Consider the following 22,771-nt stretch of genomic DNA (forward strand, 5'->3'; position numbering starts at 1 on the left):
ATTCTCTGTTCCGCTGCTATAATAAAACCAGCTCAGCCAGAGGCATAAGTGGCTGTAGTGTGGGGCATGCACGGATTGTGTACACACGGTCCCATTGGGTGACTGTGGATGGTCTTTCTTATCAGTTTCCCGCTGCCCACTGACTCCAGCACTGCGCATGGCTGTAAGTCGACCTTGCCTAAATCGACCTATCCTCGCAGTATAGACACAATCTAATTCGCTGCGACACTGCCCTGCCCTGGCACAGGCCGCGCCCCTGCTCGTGCCCCTGCCGCTGGGCTCCCCAGACCCTGCACGCACGAGGCGAGAGTCCCCCTCCCGCTCAGTCCCGCTGCTGCGGGGGCGCTGCTGCCGCGGCGGGGGTGGGGGCCGCAGGGCGCGGACCGGGCGGGTCCTTGCGGGGCGCGTTCCCCAGCAGCCCCCACCCCCGGGGTCCCGAGCTTGCGGGGGGGGGCGCGTGCGAGGCCGGGGTCACCAACTGCGCTCCTGTGACAGTGAGTCTGTCCCGGCCCCTCCCGCGCAGCATCCCCCTTGCGGCTGCCCCGCCCCCTAATCCCCGCCGGGCCTCCCCCTCGCTCTGCCCAGCGCGGGGGGAGCGCTACCCAGCATGCAGCGGGCGGCGGGCTCGCACCAAGATGGCGGCGCCTCTGGATGAGTACGAGAAAGAAGCGGGCTGCGTCCCCATCCTGCACCCCGAGGTGAGGCCGCCGCGCTGCTGGGCTCGCGCCGCCGGGCGGGCTCTGGCTCGCGCCGCCGCCGCCCGTTCTCCGCCCCCGGCTTGGGCGGCTGCTGGGCGGGGCCGCGGGGGCGGAGGGCGCTGGCTGCGGCTGCCTTGGCCTGGGGGCCGGGCTGGGCGGGGGCGGCTGCGCTGAGGGAAGAGGCCGCAGCTTCCCTGGCCCCGGGGCTCTGCCGGGCGAAGCGCCCTGTCGCCGCTTCGGGACGCCCAGGGGGAGGGTCCGCCCCGCCGGGGGGCAGCGCGGGGATCCCACCCCCGAGTGCGTGCGGGGCGGCGAGAGGCCCCGCGAGCGGCGCGCTTGTCTGCTCCCGGCCCGGGTGACTGAGGGGACAGGGTCAGAGCGTCCCGTCGCTGCCCGCTCCTCCGGTGAGCGCCTCGCGCTTCGGGCACAGCCCTGCAAGGCCCCGTGGGAGACTCCGCAATGCACATGGCTCCGTAGAGCATCGCTCACTGCCTGGCGGAGCTGCACCATCCGTGCCAACGCAGGGCTCGCTACTGGTGGCAAACGGCTCAGACTTGGAATAAATGATTCCCGTCACGGTCTGCTGTTCTTGAGCTTCAGTTCACCCCTAAGAAACTGCGCCTGGTCCGACTCTGTCCAATTCTGACTTGCTGGCATCTTGTGTTTGTCCTTCTCATTGCCACCTCTTCCCCCCCATCCTTCCAGTATAGTGGACAAGTGCTGGAGTAATGTCAAGTATCAGAGGGGTTGCCATGTTATTCTGAATCTGCATAAACAATTAGAAGTCCCCTGGCACCTTATAGATTAACATATTTATTAGAGCATAAGCTTTTGTGGTCAAAGACCCACTTTGTCAGATGCATTTTCGTCAGTTGCATCTGACAAATGGGTCTTTGCCTATGAAAACTTATGCTCCAATAAATCTGTTCGTCTGTAAGGTGCCACAGGACTTGTTGTTTATGGAGTAATGTCAGTTGATAGCATTTAGAGGTCATTTTAAGTAATGTTCCATCCAAAAACAGATTATTTGTCTTTGTCTCAACTCTCTATAAACATTCTCCTTATGCCCTCTGATGGTTTTGGAGGATGTTGTAAACAGTATAAACAAAAGTTTTGTATGTGAACTCTTATCTAATATTGTAAGCCTATGAAAATAAGTAGGTGTGATTGCTAGCAGACTTAGTCAAACAGATGGTATTACTCTTCCATGCCAATATTTTAAAGATACTTTTAGGTTTATTAATAGCTAAAGAGACGTGACAGTGCTAAATGTGACTGTTTGCTCTTATACTTTTCGTACAGGAGTTTGACGTGTAGGAACCACTCAGTCAATAGGAGTATACTGCTAAATGCCTACATTTCATTTAAAATTAGCTCTAAGGTCTCAAATCAGACATTGCAAAGCTTAAATGTCTTTAAAAAATCTGGGCCTAGATCACACAGTGATCTGCCAAAAGGTCCTTTGGTGGCAGGTTAGGTGGAGTGCAAGTCAGGGATGTGAGTGAGTAGTTGACTATCCAGTAATCTTAGGCTTATGGAGTAGTCCACTCGACTACTCACTCCCTGCCCCCCCACTTGCTGCCTCTATATCAGATGCAGCAAAGGGGGTGAGGAAGTAGGAGGCGGTGCTGGGGAGAGCTGACTTAAAAGCTGGTTCCCACCAGCACTGTCTCCGTGGTGCTGCCCAACCCTCCCCCTCCCATGCTGCTGCCTCTACTAGAGGCAGCAGCATGGCAGGTGAGGGAGAAGGAAGAGGGGATACTGTTGTGGAGCAGCCTCTGCCTGCAGCAGGCCCAGGCCCAGGCCCAACATGGGCAGAAACTGCTCCAGCAACAGCCCCTGTGTGTGTGTGGGGAGGGGGGGTCCCAGCATGCCAGGCTCTTACTACATTTAAACTGCAGAGGCGCAGCGCAGTTAGATCCGGGACCTGGTGCGTGTTAGGGCTGAGCCGGGCTTGCTCAGTCTCGGCTGGTGCTAGGGCCAGAATCTATCCCTGCTGTACCTCTGCAGTTCAAATGTACCAGGAGCTGGGCTACTTGCACGCCTGGCTCTTACCACATTTAAACTGCAGAGCCGCCGCAGGGGATAGCTCCTGGACTCGGCCCAATCTGGGACTGAGGAAGCCTTCCTTTATTGACCAATCGAATAGTTCATAAAAATGTTATCGATTATATGATTAGTAGAGTACCCGACTCTGAACATTCTTTAGGTAAGTAAACATGATGAATGTTTCTTTTTGGTGTATACGCTAGATGGTTACCTTCTTTCTAACTGAATAAATACTTGGTGTCTGAAGTTTTACATTGTCTTTTTATGAATGGTGGACTTTTTCTTAATTGGACTACAGTATTTATCTACAGGGCTTGACGAACGGCGGCGAAAGCTGCTCACCACTCCCGCACTGTGCATGCGCAAGACCCGCATTGCACATGTGCGTGCTACAAATGAACAGGGCGCCCGGCTGAAATCTACTCGCCCATGGGCGAGTAGATTCAATACTTTGTTGAGCCCTGTTTATGTAATCTTCTTCTGTTGCTGATATTTTCTTCTTTGGAGTGAGATGTAAGGGAGAAAATTGGTCAAATGTTCTAAAAATTGAAGAAAAAGATTAATCCCCCAAAAGTTTCAGATATGTGCCTGTGCCGATTGTGTTGCAAGGTCAGAATCTTAGGCTGTGTCTAGACTGGCATGATTTTGTGCAAAAGTGGCCACTTTTGCGCAAAGTCTTGCCGCCTGTCTACACTGGCCGCGAGTATTTGCGCAAGAACACTGACTTTGTAATGTACAAAATCAGTGGTTCTTGCACAAATACTTTTGACGGAAAAACTTTTCTGTTAAAAGTATTTGCGTAAAATCATGCCAGTCTAGATGCAGCCTTAATGTACAGCTTGATAGTGTATGAAGGAACAAAAAATGAAGTGTGTACAAACTGTTAGGAAAATCATTGTGAACTGAAAATGTATTACAGGCAGTCCCCGACTTACGCGGATCCGACTTATGTTGGATCCACAGTTACGAACGCGGCTTTTCTCGCCCCGGAGGACATGGACTGCGGGACCTCGCGGTCCCGCCGCCCGTGTACTCCGGGGCGAGAAAAGCTGCTTCGCGTCTCCCTGGTCTGCAGACCAGGAAGACACGGAGCAAAGTCGCGGAGGGGCTCGGGCAGCCAGGCAGCCCAGGCGCGCTTGAGCTGTCCCGCTGCAGGCGTGCTCCAAGGCTTTGCTCCCTGTCTCCCTGGTCTGACCCTCTGCCCGTGTGCTCTGCGGCTTTGCTCCGTGTCTCCCAGGTCAGCAGACCAGGGAGACGGAGCAAAGCCGTGGAGGTCTTGGGCGTCCCCACCCCGTCTCCCTGGTCTGCTGGGGTGGGGGGTGCAGCTAGTGCCCCCCCCCCCCCCCAGCAGACCAGGCTTTTCTTGCCTACCCCTGGGGTAGAGCAGCTGGGGGCTGCCGGGTTGGTCCCGCAGCGCCGCTCCGGACCAACCCGGCAGCACCCCAGCTGCTCTGCCCCAGGAGTCCTTATTCAGCCGCTGCTGGTCAGTTTCAGCAGCTGCTGAATCAGGATGCCTGAGGCAGAGCAGCTGGGGTGCTGCTGGGTTGCTCCAGTAGCGCCGAGGAGCCGCGCTACTGGAGCAACCCAGCAGCACCCCAGCTGCTCTGCCCCAGGTGTCCCCAAGTCAGCTGCTGCTGAAATTGACCAGCGGCTGACTACAGGAAGCCCGAGGCAGAGTTGCTCTGTCCCAGGCTTCCTGGAATCATCTGCTGATCAGTTTCAGCAGCAGCTGACTTGGGGACGCCTGGGTTTCTTAAGTTGAATCTGTATGTAAGTCAGAACTGGCGTCCAGATTCAGCCGCGCTTGAAACTGATCAGTTTCAGTAGCGGCTGACGCCAGTTCCGACTTACATACAGATTCAACTTAAGAACAAACCTACAGTCCCTATCTTGTACGTAACCCAGGGACTGCCTGTACTGAAAATTAATGTTTTCTATATTGGAATAAATATATTTGCTGAGTTCATAGTACTATAAACAGTGGTATTATCAACATTTTTACGTATTTGTTTTACATGCCAAAGTGGTGGTGATAAATCAGATACTATTTGACATCTGAAACTGAATAATTTACAATGATAGAATACCGGTAAGTAGCATAAACAGTAACTATGCTCTTCCTCCTAACCTCCGCCCAAAGCAAAATGTTACTGAAGGAGACTTCAGTTTAATCCAAAGAAGAAAATGACAGTCCAGTATTACTTTGCATAGTTAGATTTCAACCAGAGGATTGAATTTTTGCCTCTCTCTCTTTGTCATCTTGTAGTCTTTTCACTAATTTCACTGGGTACTGGATCAGGTCCTGAGATCATGAGTAGAGATGGCTTTTAAAGCAAAAGAGATATTAATATGCATGAAGTTTTTGGAGTTGAAAGAGAGTCAATTTGGAGTTGCACTCACCAGTTCTCTGAACCCTTATGCCTGTATAGAACTTTGCAACTAATCTTATTGAAGTCAGTGGGACTAGTTGTGAGCAAAATTGTACACCTGAGTTCAGTGTTTGAAGGCAAGTGGCTAAAATACTCATATCCCTATGTACTTTATGGAACCATTGACTCCAGGTCTTTAGAACACAAATAGTTAAGTACATATGCACTTTGTAATCAAGTTTTTTTTTATTGTATAAAGATAAGGTTATTTTTGAGCGAATGAGTATGATCCTTTCCTGTTTTGGTGCATATATTTTCCTGTTAGTCATTGATTTCCAGGAAGGGTCTTCAATATATTTTTTAAAAAGAATTCAGTCGTGTGTGTGTGTGTGTGTGTGTTGATTTCAGTGCTTTGTTCAGTTACCTTATGGCTCTGCAGTATGTCAGACATCAATGCTGCCAGCTCAATATTAAGGTTACAGAAAAAATTGAAGGACATCAATACCTGTCCAAGTGACAAAAGTTAATTTTTTTGTGTTGAGAGGCTTAGCAGCAAAACAAAAGATAAATAATGAGTTTTGGCAAGAGGGAATGAGATGGAGAAGTATGCTGGAAATATGCACTGATTATTTTTGGGGGGCAGGGACCCCCCTTTTTGTTCTGTGTTCCTACAGTGCCTAGCACAATGGGATCCTGGTTCATGACTAAGGCTTCTCAGATATTAAAAAAAATGTGAATCTACTACCGATGTTAAAATGTGGGTAATTGGCTGTTACCCATTTAAATGGTAACACTCTTACATCCTTAGAATCTACACTAAATAATTGTAGGGAAAATGCTCATATACAAGCATTTCATTTATGTCTGATAGGATAGGATATATTAATCATATTATTCGGTTACTCTTTTAGGGTTGACACCATACTCAGTTCTGCACAGGACAGTATGCACTGCTTTACTGTAGAAATGTTGGGGACGCCTCACTGGTTTGTTGCCACATTGCTAATGATGAAGCAGCAAATAGCAAAAAAATGCTTTCAAGTATTGAAATATAACAAACTGTTTCTAACAATAAATACTTCTCTTCCCTCCCTCCTCACATACATCTTAAATTAGTTTGTTAGCAGTTGGATTTGGTTTTTATTTCTAAATAATTTTCCAGTACTTGGCATTTTTTTAGGAGTGCAATTTTTTGCCATTGCTTATTACATGAAACAATTCTTAATGGATTGGATAATAAAATTATCTGAAGTACAGAAAAACCAACAAGGAATCCTGTGGCACCTTAAAGATTAACAGGTTTATTTGGGCATAAAGCTTTAAAGGGTAAAAAACCCATTGTCAGATTTGAAGTGTTCTTTGCCTACAAAAGCATTATACCCAAATACACATGTTTGTCTATAAGGTAGAGATGTAAAATCCCATTAATTGCTAATGGGTTGATTGGTTAACTGATTAAAAAGGGGTGAGCAAGGGAAAGGCTCTCCTGCCCAGCTGGAACCCCCGGCTGCTAGGCTGGAATGCTCCTTTCTTCCCTATGCAGGGAGGGATTGCTCCAGCCCAGCCAGAGCAGCCCCTGCCTTGTAGCAGGGTTTGTATCATCTGAGATGCCAGAGCAGCTGCTGCCTGCAGCAGTCACGGGCGCCCTGCAAGCGGGGGCTGCTCATGCTACGTCTACACTGCGGCAATTTTTCGGAAGAGGAAATGTAAATGGAGCACTCATTTGCAAATCGTGCGCTCATTTGCATGTTCTCTTCCGATCCTTTTTGCAGAAGAGGTTTTTGTGATAAGCCTTATGTAGACGGGGCCATTTGTTGGAAAAATCCCGTTTTGCACAAGATCCTGTAAACCTCATTTTTTGAGGAATAAGGGATCTTGCGTAAAACGGGATTTTTCTGACAAATGGCCCTGTCCACCCACACAGGGCTTTTCCGCAAAAAGGATCGGAAGAGAATATGCAAATGAGAGCATGAGATTTGGAAACGAGATTTGCATTTCCTTTTCCGAAAAACTGCCGCAGCGTAGATGTAGCCTCAGTCGGAGCAGTCCCTGCCAGTGGGATGCCTTGGCCTGCTGTGGACAGAAGCTGCTTCAGTGGGCCAGGACACTAGGGGCTGTGCTGGAGCAGCCTCTGCCTGTAGCAAGCCACCTGTGAGGCTGGAGCAGCCCCCTCCCTGCCTGTGGCAAACAGGGAGCTGCTCCAGCCCAACTGTTCAATCTTAACCAGTAAAACCTTCACATGGCTACTTTAAGGTGCCACAAACTTCTCATTGTTTTTGCTGTTAGAGTAACATAGTATCTTTGATACTTGGAAGTACAGCTTAATGACTGTCCAGGATTGCATTGTTTCCAAAGACATTAATGTTCACAGCTGATCTGGGGGGTATGCATTTGGGTTGCTAGCTGTTGATATTTTTAGCATATTGGCTCAAGGAGAGCCATCATGGATATGTCTGCATGAGTTGAGAATTGCACCTCCTAGCACAAATGTAGATGTTCACTGTGGTTGATTGTGATCTTCCTAATAATAATTTTTAAAAAAAAATCTCAAAAGGAAAATGCAAGAAATGTGAGAGAAATTCTGATAATTTTGAATTGTTCAGAATAACTTGTTTTGAACATTATGATTAAATTGAGTCAGTACTGTTTGTGAGTAAAATTTATCAATTTTGGTTTTTTTTGTAAAATATGTATTACCTATTGTTCCTCTGTCTTTGCAATAAAATAAGATTATCCTGCAAAATTTAACACAATTTAGTTTCTTAAAGAGTAGAGATGGTACAATGTTTTAAAGATTACTGTTGGTTGAAAACTAGGGATGCGAACTTGTACCTATGGCTTATTGTTTAACCCTCACAGAGGCATCGATGTGGGGAGGGAGGGCGTATTGTGTATCAGGAGGCAGCAGAATGCGGAAAGGGGTAGGAGGCTGGAAACTGGAGCCGATGCGTGTGGGGGAGCTGGCTTTCAAACTGGCTCCTCACATATGCTGCCCCTCCCCATGCTGCTACCTCCATATAAACCTCTCTCCCGTCCTCCCCTGGTGTAAATGTGTTAACTGCTGAAATTCCCAGCGGTTCAGATTTACAAAAATAAGCACATTTTAACATCCCTATTGAAAACTAGACACCCTTCTGTTATTGAATGTGACAGATAAGGGAAGTATAGTCTGAGGACGGATATTTTCATCATTAACATTTGCGTTGAAAAGAAGAGCAAGACAAACCTTAAAACAAACAGGATACATTTCCTCACTCTCACATTCACTTAAACTTCTTGCTGGTCTGAGGGAGGAGTTCCATAAGTTTTACAGATGAATGTTTGAAAAAAGAAAAAGTGACTTTCCAAAGATCTAAAGGAGTTTATGGAAGAGTTCTAAACCAACCTTGATGTCTAATGCCCCAATTATGCTACAGTGCTTCCTATGCAGTTCTGAGATCAAACTAATAATGTTTATCTACACTTGTAAGGTGCCCTGAGCTCTTCAAATGTAAAAGCACTATGCATATGCAGAGTTGATTTTTTTCTCTCTCTCCCCCAATCAGATTCCCCAGGAGTAAAGAGGGTTTATGGCTTGGTTGGACAGCTTTGTCCTAATTTATTTAGGTCAGTTTATATCTGCCATAGGAGCGATGTAGTATTCCATGGTTTAATCTTTCTATCACTGCTTAAAGTCAAAGTAGTCTGTTTAATGAATATATGGTGAAGCTATATAGTGAAAGTATGCATCTTTTTAGGTTTGCAGTGAATGAAGCTCTCTTTCAGAAGCCATTCTTAGCTTGATAAGCAATTAATTTTAATCATATTTCATCATAGTACCACTGATCCAGAATAAATGTTGAAGATACTGATGAAAACATAACACACAGTCTTCCTGAAAAAGAAACTGAAAACTCTATGCATACACATTACTAATACCGTATATACTCGAGTATAAGTCGACCCGAATATAAGCCGAGGCACCTAATTTTACCCCAAAGAACTGGGAAAAAATATTGACTCGAGTATAAGCCTAGGGTAGGAAATGAGGCAGCTACTGGTAAATGTAAAAAATGAAAATAGATACCAATAAAATTACATGAATATTTATTTCAAAGAAAAACAATAACCTAGCTCTGTAAGTGCAAAAGGGGGTCAACAAAAACAATATGGTTCTGCAGGCACGGCCACAGCTCAGCCCCCGCCGCCCCCGTCCCGCAGCCCCCACGTTCCGGCCCCCTCGCCTGCCAACAAGCCCCCTCTAAACGAGGCAGCGGGGGGGGGGGGGGCTGTGAGAGACCAGAGCCGGGCATCGATGGGCCAGTGAGCCAGCGGGGGGAGCGGGTGCCGGTGCTGGCTGGATTTTACCACGGGAGGGGAGGGGAGGGGGGGGGAGCAGGGAGCAGCGGCTGGTCCTTGTGCACCTGCCCCAGAATCGGGCCCAAGCTCGTGATCAGGGCTCCCGGGCGCTTCCAGAACAGACGCCCACGGTGCCGAGTCGGCTCCTGGCCCAGCTGTTCCCGAGCTCAGCGCTGCACCCGAGCATCATGGCGAACGACCCCAAATGCCCTTCCTCCCACGTGGCAAGGGCCCATGGTGCCGGGCAGGCAGGGGCTGGGGGGCCAGGAGAGCCAGGAGGGCAGGGGCTGGGGGGCCGAGGGGGCAGGGACTGGGTGGGCCAGGAGGGCGGGGGGACAAGGGGACAGGGGGGCCGGGAGGGTCAGGAGGGCAGGGGCTGGGGGGGACGAGGAGACAGGGGCTGGGGGGGACGAGGAGACGGGGGCTGAGAGGGTCAGGAGGGCAGGGGCTGGGGGGCCAGAGCTCCGGGCTCACGCGTCTAGACCCGGCCGGCGGCAGAGACGCGCTGAGCCCGCCCGCGAGCAGGAGGCTGACTCGAGTATAAGCCGAGGGGGGCATTTTTCAGCACAAAAACTGTGCTGAAAAACTCGGCTTATACTCGAGTATATACGGTATAAATTGATAGGGCAAATTATTTTATATACATTAAGTTATGTGCTTTTCTGAATACCTACCTATTCAAGATTATTCTCAAGCAACAGCAATAAGAACTTTGCCAAAAAATTAGTTGATTTAACTGCAAAATGTTGTCAATTAGAAAGCACTGTTTTAAAAGAGAAACTTTGATTTTTAATATCAGATACGTGTGTGTGTGTGTGTGTGTGTGTGTGTGTGTGTATGAGCGCATGTGTATCTATACGTTAAACAAACCCACTGTAATTCAGATATCACAGTTTAAGGTTGTTATGAATATTTTATGCTTTAATAGAAATGGCTTTTTTGTCCTTAACTATTCGTATCCTTTTAAGTGTTTGGGTTTTGTGCAAATCTTAAGTAACTACATGGTTGTCACTTAGAAGCCATTAAGATGTCTACATAGTTATATTTTTGGGAGAGCAGAGAGAGTATTTAATATATAAATGTACCTTGCGGATACAAGAAGTGTTGAAGAGTGATGTCTTTAAAGGGAAGATTTCAGCAAAATTTGTCAAACTAATGGAAAAAGCTGCATTGGTGTTGGCACCTGTAAACAAGGAGAGAAAGTATTTTAAGTTTTTCTACTGTAAAGCAAAATATTGGGTTAGAAAAAAGTAATCAGTTCATTTACAGTATTTTTGGTGCTGAGCAGATGATATCTGCCATTTGTATAATTGAATCATAATCCCAGGAGAGAGAGGGGAGAAATAACTTGTACCGAGGGAATTCTTACAACTGTCCTTAAAATCTGTGCAGCCTGACACAGCTTCACCATAGTATTTTGTTGTTTACTAAAACTAGCCTAGTAGTCACACTACCAATATCTTTCTGAAGAAGCTTCTACCGCTAGTTGACAAAGTTCAGTTATTAACACTATTTTTTGTCAAGTCTCATACATTGTAGACAGGCTCACTATTTTGATAACTTTAAATTACAGTTTGGAGACATCTTGATATGATACAGCCATAGTAAGGGGTTGATTCAGTTCTATTTAAGTGGGGATTTGGACATTAAATGTTATAAATAAAGCTGTAAATCACATACAGAAATATATTAATTCAAACTCATTAAATATTTCTTAAACATTTGAAGATGAATACACAAAGAGCTTCTGTTGCAAAATAATTGTAAATGTTAATAAAGTTTATTAATACTAATTTATTATAAAATGTTTTAACATTGTCTTTATTCTTTAACTTGCTTCCTAATTTAAATAGTTCAAACTTTGTACTATCTTTTTTTAAATTGTAAAATTTCAGGGTACATATGTTTATCTTAATACCTCAAGATTATAGACTGTGTTCAAGAATTGGATATTTTGGAAATGTCTTTTTAAAATGTCCTTTCAATTTTTTTATGTATTAAAATGAATGTTATCCTTTTAGAGGTTTTTTTTTAAATCATCAAATGACTAGATCGTCCACTTTTGGACAATTCAGGATTTGTGTACGCTACTGCTTAAGCCAATCAGTATAACTTAGTTATCTTAAAGGTGTGAGTGTCATCCCTGTCGATGATGTAAATTGTACCAGCTTAAAACAGTGTCCACACTGTGCTTTGTCTGCAGGAGATACTCTCCTGTAGGGATGTCCATGTATAGACGACTACACGATCAACCGATAAGCTTGGTCTTATCAGTTAATCCTGGTGACTACATGCATTTCTCTCTCCCCTCCCCCCATCAGAGGCAACAAGGGGGGAGCTGATACATGCAAGGAGCTGGCTTTTAAGCTAGCCCTCTGCAGATGTTGACTCCATGGACCCACTTGCCCTCCCCGCTGCTGCCTCCTGCAGAGGCAGTGGGGGAGGGGTGGGAGACAGGAGCTGGTGCTTGGGGGGGAGCTGGCTGAAAAGCCTACTCTCCCTGAGCGCTGGCTGTGCAGAGCTGCCTGTTCTTATGCTGCTGTCTTTCAGAGGACCTTCACTTTTCAACAAACATGATTTATTCCTACCCATCTGTGCATGAAATCCCTTGACTTTTCTGACCTTCAAATACAGTGGTTTTTCTACTCCTTTGTGTAAAAAAAAAAAAAAAAAAAAAAATTGCATCCACATTGGGAATGTTCAGGATTAATAATTAGGGATACAATAGTGTAGTCAACTAATAAGTGGGTGCTTGTCAGATAATGCTATTGACTACACACAATTCCATCCCTTCATCCTCCGCAGCTCTGCAAGTAAATTTTTTAGCAGGCTGGCCGACAGGCTACTTTGGGCTGCGTCCCAGCATCAGCCCTTGCTGCGGCTCTGAATTAGATACATTTTAGGAGTCAGTGTGCAGGCAGGCTGGTTTGCTTAGTCCCAGCTCATGCCAGGTCCCAGCAACTGTTTCTGCCCAGGCTCATCAGTTAACTATTTAAATGTATATACTAACTCATCCCTAATGCTGTCAATTTGAACTTTTGGCAGTTTTCAGAAAAAATAAAAAAACTTGTTTTGGATAAAAAAATCTTCCTCTGCAATATTTGTGTTTACAATCAGCCTTTCCAGATTTTTAAGTGTTCTTTCTTTCCGGAGAGACCCCCCCCCCCACAATTAGATAAACTAATGTAAAAGGGAAATAGGCTTTACCCAGAGTGATTTCAAATGCACAAAGTAAACAAACTGAATAATGACAGAGAACATTTATTTTTTGTCATTTGTGTTACTCATCTTGTAGCAGCAATAATATTGTGATACAGTAGGAAAAAGATTCCCAGTGAATGTGTGTGTATTCACACTAAGTTCCTGGTATCTCTTTAAGCCAGGGTTTTATCTGGTAGAGTTTTAGCCAAAGCTACCCCAATGACTTCTTTAAATGCTAAATGACTCACCCAATATTTATGCTATGAAGAAGCTCATGTTTAAGTCAGACTTAGCAGATAAACCTAATATACACTCAACAACTTTTCAAAGATAAGATACACAGACTAACGATGTTAAAGACTAGTCGACTGTCCGATAAGCATTTGCTTATCAGATAGTTTTTTGACTAGTCGATGTACATTTCGAAGGAGGAATACAGAAGTGCCTAAGAGCCTCAGGGGCTCTTGTACATTTCAGAGGAGGAATGCGGAACTCCACATACAGCTCGGTGCCAGTGGGAAGGCATGCTGGTGCCTTCTTTGAAATGCACAAGAGTCCCCAGCTGTGGCTCTTGTGCATTTCAAAGCCATGGAGCCCGGGATCAGCAGGGGACTCCCCAGCTGATCCCGGGCTCCCCGCAGCTGCCCTGTTGAATCACGCCAGCTTTCTGAATTAGCCAGCTTTCTGTCCATCTTACAGTCCATTTTTCCAATCCATATTCCCTTAACTTGCTGGCAAGAATATTGTGGGTGACTGTATCAAAAGCTTTGCTAATGCTGGCACTGGGGGCTTTGGGAGGGCCAGAAACTATTTAGCTGAATATTCATCAGTTGCTTAATGAATATGCAAATGGCTGTTACCAGTCCTCCAAAAGCTCGTGAAAGGATTTACTGGTCCGTGTGTCAAAAAGTTTGGGAACCCCTGCTTCAGAGGAATAAGGAAGATAAAACAATTTTATGGTCCAGTTGTTAGGCAGCTACCTGGGAGACCCAGGGCTCATTCCCTCTGCTCTGATTACTCTATTTATAGATAGTGAAACAGCTGCAGAAGAAGAAATTAAGGTCTTGTCAGTGTGGTCAAGTTATAGTGCAGTAAATCATCTCCCAGCACTGTAACCCCCAATGTGTCTACAAGGCACTTAAAGCACACAAACTACCTCAATGAGAGTCAGAACTTTCTGTGCAACAGCTACAATGCGGCACTACTACTGTGGACGGCCAGATGTACTGGTCTCCAGTACCTCTCCCTCAATGCCTGCTCTCACCTCTCTGGTCATTGGTTTCAACTCTACTGCTCTTCCTTCAGGTGATCAACCCTTAGAGCGACCCTTTACATTCCTTGGGAATTTGGAAAAAACCCTTTCTGTGTGCTCAGCAATGTGTGAAGTGCTCTCAGCACATCTTTATGGGCAGGGCTCGACAAATAATATAATCTACTCTCCCATGGCAAGTAGATTGTAACCCGGAAGAGCCGGGCTTGGGTGATCTGCGCATGCGCAGAATGATCTGCGTATGTGCAGATCACCGGACAGTGCGGCTGGCGAGCAGGGCTCGCTGCGGTTTGGTGAGTCTTGTTTATGGGTGACCATGCCTCCTCTGAGCATTACATGATACCCTATTTGGAACAATGCTGAGGTGCTGGACCCTCATCAATATTTGGGAAGAAGAGGCTGTCCAGTTCCAGCTGTAAGAATTATGATACCTACAGGTAGATATCAAGATGCATGACCAAAAGGGCCCATAACCAAGACACACTGCAGGGTCAAAGGGAAAGAACTGCAGAACACCTACCACAAGGCACAGGAAGCAAAACCACTGATCCAGTGTTGTGCCCATAACCTGCCAATTCTACAAAGCTTTTGGCCCATGGGGGTCCCCCATGAGCAGGGCTCGACAAATAATGCAGTCTACTCGCCTGTGGCGAGTAGACTGCAACCCGGAAGAGCCGGGTTTGGGCGATCTGTGCTTGTGCAGAACGATCTGCGCATGCGCAGATCGCCGGACTGGCGAGTGGGACTCACTGCGGTTCGGTGAGCCCTGCCCATGAGCATACTAATTGGTGACTTTTCCATCTAGTCATTATACAGTAGATTTACGATAATCCGGAACCTATGGGACCTAAGTGGTGCCGGATTATCAGATATGCTGGACTATCAGGAGGTACTATAAGTTGGTTATATATATATACTGTATACATTATATACTGTATATAAAGTGTTCTTAACCCTTTTTATTGTACATACTGTATACAGTATACTGTAATGTTTTAGTTTTTTAAAGCCTTTTCTACCCTTTTTGCTCAGTTCAGCTGCTGCCGCTGTTACCTTGTGACTCATTTTTTGCTGAAGCTCACTCACTAGGCTCTTGCCATTTTGATGCCGGACTATCAGGAGTGCCGGACTATTGGATTTTTACTGTGCTTGTAACAGGAGTATTGTGGTAATAATAAAGTTTTTTTTGTTTTATTAACCTGTATGACAGGGAGTCCCAGCCCCGCACTAGCTGAGGGGAAGCTAACCAGGCCTGATGGGCTGAGAAGGCTCCTCCTCCGTGGCCTTGCTGGGCATGCTCCAACTGCAGGCATGGTGTAAAGGCCAGAGAACTTTTTACTTTAGTTGGAACCCGTTTTTTCTTCAGTACTGTTTTTTGCAGCCCACAAATATAAACACATATCAAAAAGAATTAAAAATGAATAAATTTTCAGTGTTTCACCTGGCTGCATCCTTCGCCCAGCCTGGGCCACGGCTTGGGGAACCCGGCGCCCCATGGGCACTCTAGGAAGCAGGAGCAGATTGGGGGTAGAGTATCTGGCTAGGAGGGAGGGTGCAAGGAACGGTAGGGTTGCCAGGTGTCCAATTTTGTACAGGACAGTCTGGTATTTGAGGCTTCTGTCTGGGAAACAAATTGAGAAAGTACCGGACATATAAAATGTCCAGTATTTTCTAATTAGGTAAATTTTATTACTACTAGGTGTTTCAGTCCTTAGCTGCGAACTGCCTGGCTGGTAGATGTGCTCAGGCTGCATGAGTGTGTTTACCAGCCAGGCAGTTCGCAACTACTCGAGGGAGGGCAAAATGGAATCCCTGGGGCTGCACTCACTTGTGTGCCCTGGTCAGTCCCGCTCCCCCCCCCCCTTCTCCTCCTGATCTCCCCATTCCAGCCCTGCTGCCCCCGTCCAGCCCTGCTTCCGGCAGCTGGTTCTCCCGTCCTCCTCCTCCCGCTCTCCCCCGTCCAGCCTCCTTCCTTTCCCCCCACCCCGTCCCCTGGCCAGCGTGCTGCCCCTGTCCAGCCTTGCTTCCAGAGGGTGGTTCTCCAGTTGTCCTCCTCGTGATCTCCCCTGGCCAGCCCCCCCGCCCTTGCCCCCTGTTCAGCCCTGGTTCCGCTGCTCGCCCTCCCCGATCTCCGCGGGACAGTCCCGCTGCCCCCAACCCTGCTTCCGCCATCCACCCGCCTGCCCGGATCTCTGCCAAACAGCCCCGCTACCCCTAAACCTGCTTCTGCCGCCCGCCTGCCCGCCCTGATCTCCGCAGGGCACAGGGCTGCCCCCAACCCTGCTTCCTGGCGGCTGGTTCCCTCCCCTCCCCCCCACACCTTCTCCCAGCCCACCCTGCTCTGCTCCCCTCCCGGCAGCCACCTTGAGGCCTGGTATTTTCCTGCAGCCCATAGTTCGGAAAACGCTGCTCTGAAGTATTATAGACTGTGGAACAATCAGTGGACCAGAGAGTGGGATAGGACAGAAAAGGATGAAAGGTAAGAACAAAAGAATAGCTAATCAAAGCAAATTTCTGTATTAACTTTTCCTAAATCCTACCAGATTTGAGAGGTGGAACTATTGTTATTTAGGAGAATTGCAAGATCTCCAATAGTTCATGCTACAATGTAGTTAATTGCTTTATTTACGCATTTTAGGCAGATTTTTACTGTTTTTTTTTATCAGTAGTTTTGGTCCACGATAAGCAAATAAATTGTGAGTTTGTAGTGTCTTGGCTCACTTGTATTCATAAAAATTATATTTTCCTACCCTTTTGGTAAAACTGTTGCATTTAGCTTCTCTGTACTTGAGGTCACTTAGCTTTGAGAATTTTTCATTTGTCTAGGATTAGAGCACATCCAATTTTATGTTTTTCACTCTTTAGTCCTCTCAGGTAACAATTTGGAAAAAGATTAATTGTAACAAACTAAAATATGCTTCTTTAATTGCTTGTTCTGCTATTTATTTTATTTATTACGCTGTTTAATACGTATTATGGTCGTATCTAGATAATCTGGCATAATCACTGCTCTGAAGAGCTGATAGTCTAAAAATTAGCACAATCTCTCTTTGTTTCCTGGATTTCTTAAAGGTGGGCTTCATCAAGTTATTGCATACAATGCCTTTATATGCTATTCTGCATTTTCACAGAAATTTTTAGTACCTTGTTGGTATTTTTGTTTTGGCTAGGATTTCCTTTGAAAAGCATTGATTTATTATTTCTATTAGAAATCAGACTCTGGCTGTACAAATTTGATCGTGTTACCTCTTGGTGCCAATATTATTTAACATTTGAAAGGCACAAGAGACCTAGCCATCTGCTTTTGTCCTCCTCAAACATATGTAACAGCTGTAAGCAACAGTATTTCATTTCCCTCCTTCTGTCTAAGCAGGCATGTTGACCTGTATGTTCTTTCTTGCTATGTATAATTTGGTGTTGCTACTGCTTTAGGAGTCTATGCTTAGACCACTTAGTCACACAACCATAGTACTTCTTTAAAAAAAATTCCTATGGATCTTCTTCTACATGTACTTAGTAAATGTCTCCCACTTACTCATCTATTGACTGAAAAAGGTGTGAAAAATTTGTATTTGTTATTAGATGGACTGACAAGTGGGCAGGTGGGATTGTTTGTGCATTGTGTATTCTTGCAGGAAAGGTTGATCTGAAAATGCCAATCACTAGTTTCTGAAAGAAAATGTGTCAATAAAAATTAATTCAGAGTTATGGTTGAAAGTGTGGAAGAAAAAGCTTAAACCCACAGATTTCAGTAAATCTCCACTTAAGTTGATCCTACTCATCAATGGTTTGTGATTTTCTTCATACTCACCCAAAGTTTTTTTTTTTTTTTTATGTCACCACTGCAGTTCAACACCTGTGGCTACACCATGTCAACTGACTTGGGCTTGCCAGGAATAAGCTAAGGGTTGTTTAACTGTGGTATAGACATTTGGGCTTGAGTTGGAGCCTGGGTTCTTGAACCTTTTCCTTTCATAACATTCTCAAGTCTGAATATCTGCACTGCTATTCAACAGCTCCTGAGGTTGAAGTCTGAAAGCCCACGTCAGCAGAGATGGGGCAGCCATAGGTAGCTGCAGCGTAGACGTACCTTTAAAGGTTCGGACTCAGCATAGAATCATAGATTCATAGAGCTGGAAGAGACCTTATGACGCACTTCAGAAAAAGACATTTGTTTAAAATAATTATAAAGGAACTTGGTTAGGCTCTGCAACCTGTTGATCCTAGTTTGCTCCCATCAAAGTTGAAATATTAAGTTACAGCTATTTACTACCTCCTTCCTTCTTTGCATATATTTCCTTTCTTTTTCTGTCCCCCCTTCTTTTTTTTCCTATATTAGATCATGTTGTAAAATTTCCTTTTGTCTTTCTACACTTTATTTATCCCTTTCTCTGAATTGTGTGCTCAGTTCTCCCTTATTGTTTTTGCTTTCTCCATAGTATCTACCTATACCGTACCTCTTTTTTCCACTTTATCCCAAAAATCTTTTCCATCCACTGTTACTCATGCATCCACATATAAATCTACACTGGATCTCTGTTGACAATAAAGAAAAAAGTCTTGTAGCGGTGGATGTGTTGTCACTGAAAGCAATGTGTATGCTCTCACTGTTTTGTTACTCAAAGGCAGTTTTCGTCCACAAAACTTGATAGCGTACAGTAGATGTAGCCTTCAGAATTGTTGGTTTCTTAATGGGTTTGTATTTCAAAGATGATTCTCAGCAGTAAAATGTATTTCTCATTAGATGTGGAAAAATACTGAGCATATATTTCTTTGGTTTAGGTTGGAAAGTTTCTGAACCCATATGTGAAGAGTGTGACAAAATTAGGGATCAGAATTTGACTGATGTTGACTCACCATCAGTTTGAAATCAAGTCAATTAAAAAAAAAACCCGAAGTAGTTTCTGTTGCTAACCCTATACCTGCCAGTTTTTGAAAGTTTGTAGCCATCTTTTCTATTTAAAAACACGTATTACATCTCCTGCTGTTGAGTAAGAACACAAATAAAGCCAGAAAATGGTGACAGTGGGGGCGGGGGGGATAAAACTGACTATACTCAAAGTACCATCAGATGTCCAGTCAATAAAGTGTGTGGGGGAGGATTTTAAAAAAATATTTGTTGTCTTTATTCCTTTAATAATGGTAGGAAAAACATTCTCAGAGTAGGGTTTATAAATTGGTACTTGTCTTTCAAGTTAACAGGATGGAAAGAAGTCAGTGTTTTCATATGCTTTAATCTTTCATTCCTGTCCAAATACCTTTTTTTTGGTGCAGAGTGGGATGATTATGCTATCTTTGTCATAATTTTAAATTACTTTTAATGTCATCAGTCCATGACTGCTGAATGCTTGTTACTGACTCTGTAATAAGCTTTTATATGCTAGAGTCCTTGAGTCCAACAGTTATGCTTTCATATTTATGATTCTTATCCAGGTGTAGGTTGCAGTTGTGATAATCCAGTATATTTAGATTAAAAAGAGATACTTTTGCAGCTTTCCTGTTTTTTTCTTTGAAATAATTGTGGTACATACCCACAAAACATATTTTTTGGTGAAATATTTACAGAAAAAGGAAATAATGTCTGAGTAATTCAGCTAGTTAATTCTGCATCATGTTACAAGTTAGGAAATAAACATTTGTGGTTCTTGTTTCCTTTTGAGCAACAGATGTTTCAAAAGCACTTGCTTTGTTCAGAAGTTCTTGTGTTTATATTGCAGTATAAACACTGCACATGGTTTTAAATTAAAGGATACAAAAAAGGCATTTTTTACCTAAGTATTTTAGGAATCTTTAGCAAAACACAACATTTGATGTTGGATTCAAGTACTATACCCTGAGTATGTCTGAAGAAATCTTTCCATTCCAGTTTTAGAATGACTGTGGTAATGGAGCCAAATTGATAAATGGGCACAAATTTGCTGATGTCAATGTAGAGATTAATTTTGACATTGGTGTTTAAACTGTTTTCACAGACTTGTTTGGAGATAAGTCTGTAAGCAGTGTGGACCTCTGATGCATTCTTTCTTAGGGTGTGTCTAGACTACCTAGTTTTGTCGACAAAAGTGGACTTTTGTCGACAAAACTATACCAGCGTCTACACTACCGCTGAGTTCTGTCGACATAACGTCGACAGAACTCAGCAGTTTTGTCGACGCTGGTATACCTCATTTTACGAGGCATAACACCTTCTGTCGACAGAACTCTGTCGACAGAAGGTATTATTGCCTGTAACGTTGCGTCCAGACTACGGAGTTCTGTCGACAAAGCAGCTTGCTTTGTCGACAGAACTCAATGTGTCTGGACGCTCTTTGTCGACGGAAGTTTTGTCGACAGTATCTGTCGACAAAACTTCTGTCGACAAAACGCGGTAGTCTAGACGTACCCTTAGTGTCACTTAGGAGACATACAATTGTAAAAGAAGACTTTTGTGTTTTTCTCTCCCTGGGCATGAGCTCTCCAGTTTCTGGTTGAGATAATGACAAGTGCCTCAGGATGTGATGGACATTATGCCCAGTTTTCATTTAACTTGCTCTGTATCTAGTAATCTGGATATTTCCAGTGGAAGGGGGAAAATGTAACTAGTATCATCAGTCACACATTTGAAGTGTTGGTATAGAGTGCCTCAGACCATCACATCTGCTGCCTGCTGCAGCACCTCTGAAGTCAGTTGTGGTTGGAGTTGCATTGCTTAATACTTCGGTGTACAGTTGACAGGGAGATGAGGAGCTACAGGAAAAGGTTGAAGAAGCAAGTGCTGTGATGAGGTATGCACCTCTAGATTCTTTCACAGATTTTCACTCTCACCAGCAAACAAGTACTGCATGTGTCATGCTGCATAGGAAACACTTAAGGATATTATGAATATTAATACTGTAACATTTCTATGAGTTATGCATATGTGCCATCTAAGATATCTGCAGAAATGTTACAGTTTGTCACATATGATAATCTCATGTATGTGTTGGTATTACCTTTGTATTTTGGGTTATAGATATGTATGTATATCTCTTTTACAAAACTTGTGCTATGCTTCTGGGTGACACCCCCAGGTGGTTTGCATCAGAACTGCCTACCTTGCTTGACAGCCTACCAAGTGCCATCAACTGTGCAATGCAGGGGCATGCCTGCAGACAGAAATCTAAGGCTCTCAGGCCATGTGCTAGGCAGCTTGTGGAAGCACAAGCAGCATGTCAAAAGGCAATAAAAGGCAGCTTCAGCAGTTTGTCTTCAGTTCTGCTTCTTACCTCTGGAGTAACCTTTCTACAAACAAAGCTCTGAACAAAGGACTGCATCCCTCTTCCAAACTGTGGTTATGATCCAAAAGGACTTTCAAGTCAGTATTGCTACCAGTCCCTACTAGTGCTACCAGTACTGCTAGGAACCTGATGGACTTCTAAGTGACTTCTAAGTGTGTGTGTGTGTGTGTGTGTGTGTATATATATATATATATAGATATATAGATATCTAGATATGTGTGTGTGTGACTGTTTTACCATTTAACATCTCTATTCTTGGTTTTTCTTTTTTTATATAATAAACATTTAGTTTTGCACACTAAACATTTGGCTTGCAACTCTAGATGTGAAAGTTTAATTGTTTACATCAGGGCTACTCAATACACATCCCATGGGCCGCAAGCGGCCTGTGGCCTGTTTGTTTGCAACATGTGGTGCAGTTTGGGTTTACGCGGGGCTCAACACACAGTGCGTGGGTGGGATCCTTTGAACATGGCCTCCACTGGGAACAGGCTCCACAATGGCGAGGTGTCTCCCAGGCAGGGTGAGCATTGAAAGACGCAAGCGTACGGATGGGCTGGAACAGACAGGTACAGGGTGTTGGCTTTTCTAGCCCCCAAGGAGGAGGTGCTGGGAGCATCGGGGCATTGTGTGAAAGAAGCTGTTTGCATATATTTGCATATATATTTGCATGTATATACAACCACACTTAGCACATGCCGAAGGCTGCAACTTATGAGTATCATTGTGGCCCCCAGGGCTTCCAAAGTTGAGTAGCCCTGGTTTATATGGTCAACCGATAAGCCTTGGCTCATAGTTTAATGTGTATAGTTACACGCAGGCCCCCCCCCCCCCCACCCCTACACTGCTACCTCTGTATTAGAGGAAGCAGCATTTGGCAAGGCAGAGAGGAACTGGTGTGTGCAGTGAACCAGCTGTTAAGCTGGCTCTCAGCATGTACTGGCTCTTGCGGAGCCTCCTGGTCTCCCCCACCCACCTGAGCTGCTGCCTCTGTGTCTGAGGCAGCAGTGTGTGGAGCGGGGGCAGGCGGGAGCTAGAGCTCATGGGAAGCTGGCTTAAAAGCCTGCTTCCTGTACACACTTGCTCCTGGGGAGCCAACCTTCTCCCCTCCCCTGTATAATTGTAACTGCTGTAGTTTTCAGCACTTACACATTCACTTTAATAAACACATTTGAACATCCCTACTGGAAACATGGTATTTATACTGATTGTGTAATGTGGCTGACCCTTCTGGGCCAGAAGAATATTTTGTACAGTGAGCAGAGTTTTTAAATAACTTGTCACTGTACCGGGCGTAGGTGCTGACTGAGAACCAGGGAACTGGAATGCAATAAGGGGGCTGTGTGATTTTCTTTATGGGTGAATTGTACAGATACAGTTACTGGCACTGAGAGAACGTTACGTGGCATTGTTTTTCAAATTTAAAGTAAAAAAGGGCCAACATCCAGGCTAAGTCTTCACTAAATGGAAAATCAACACTGCTGTGTTTGATTTTTCCAGTGTTCAATTTAGCGAACCTTAATTAGAATCAATAAATCAAACTCAGCGGGCACCCCTGTTGGTGACCAGTACTCCTGCTGCTGTGTGGAG

The 22,771-nt window shown here is 44.9% G+C and overlaps 1 protein-coding gene across 4 annotated transcripts in view; it reads left to right on the forward strand.

The window, feature by feature from the left end:
* The first annotated feature begins 541 nt into the window (after positions 1-541).
* The window catches only part of ZDHHC17 (zDHHC palmitoyltransferase 17), a 123,473-nt gene continuing 101,243 nt past the window's right edge, over positions 542-22,771 (forward strand). For all 4 annotated transcript variants that reach the window (XR_012904821.2, XR_012904822.2, XM_075932172.2 and 1 more), the window contains exon 1: positions 542-698. Coding sequence is in view for 2 of the 4 variants with exons in the window: in XM_075932172.2 (XP_075788287.1) it covers positions 636-698 (63 nt within the window). In the remaining 2 variants the exon portion in view is untranslated. The remainder of the gene's footprint in view (positions 699-22,771) is intronic.

Source organism: Pelodiscus sinensis, chromosome 1 (assembly GCF_052426305.1).
Source record: "Pelodiscus sinensis isolate ZL-2025 chromosome 1, ASM5242630v1, whole genome shotgun sequence".
In the NCBI taxonomy this organism is placed as follows: Eukaryota; Metazoa; Chordata; order Testudines; family Trionychidae; genus Pelodiscus; species Pelodiscus sinensis.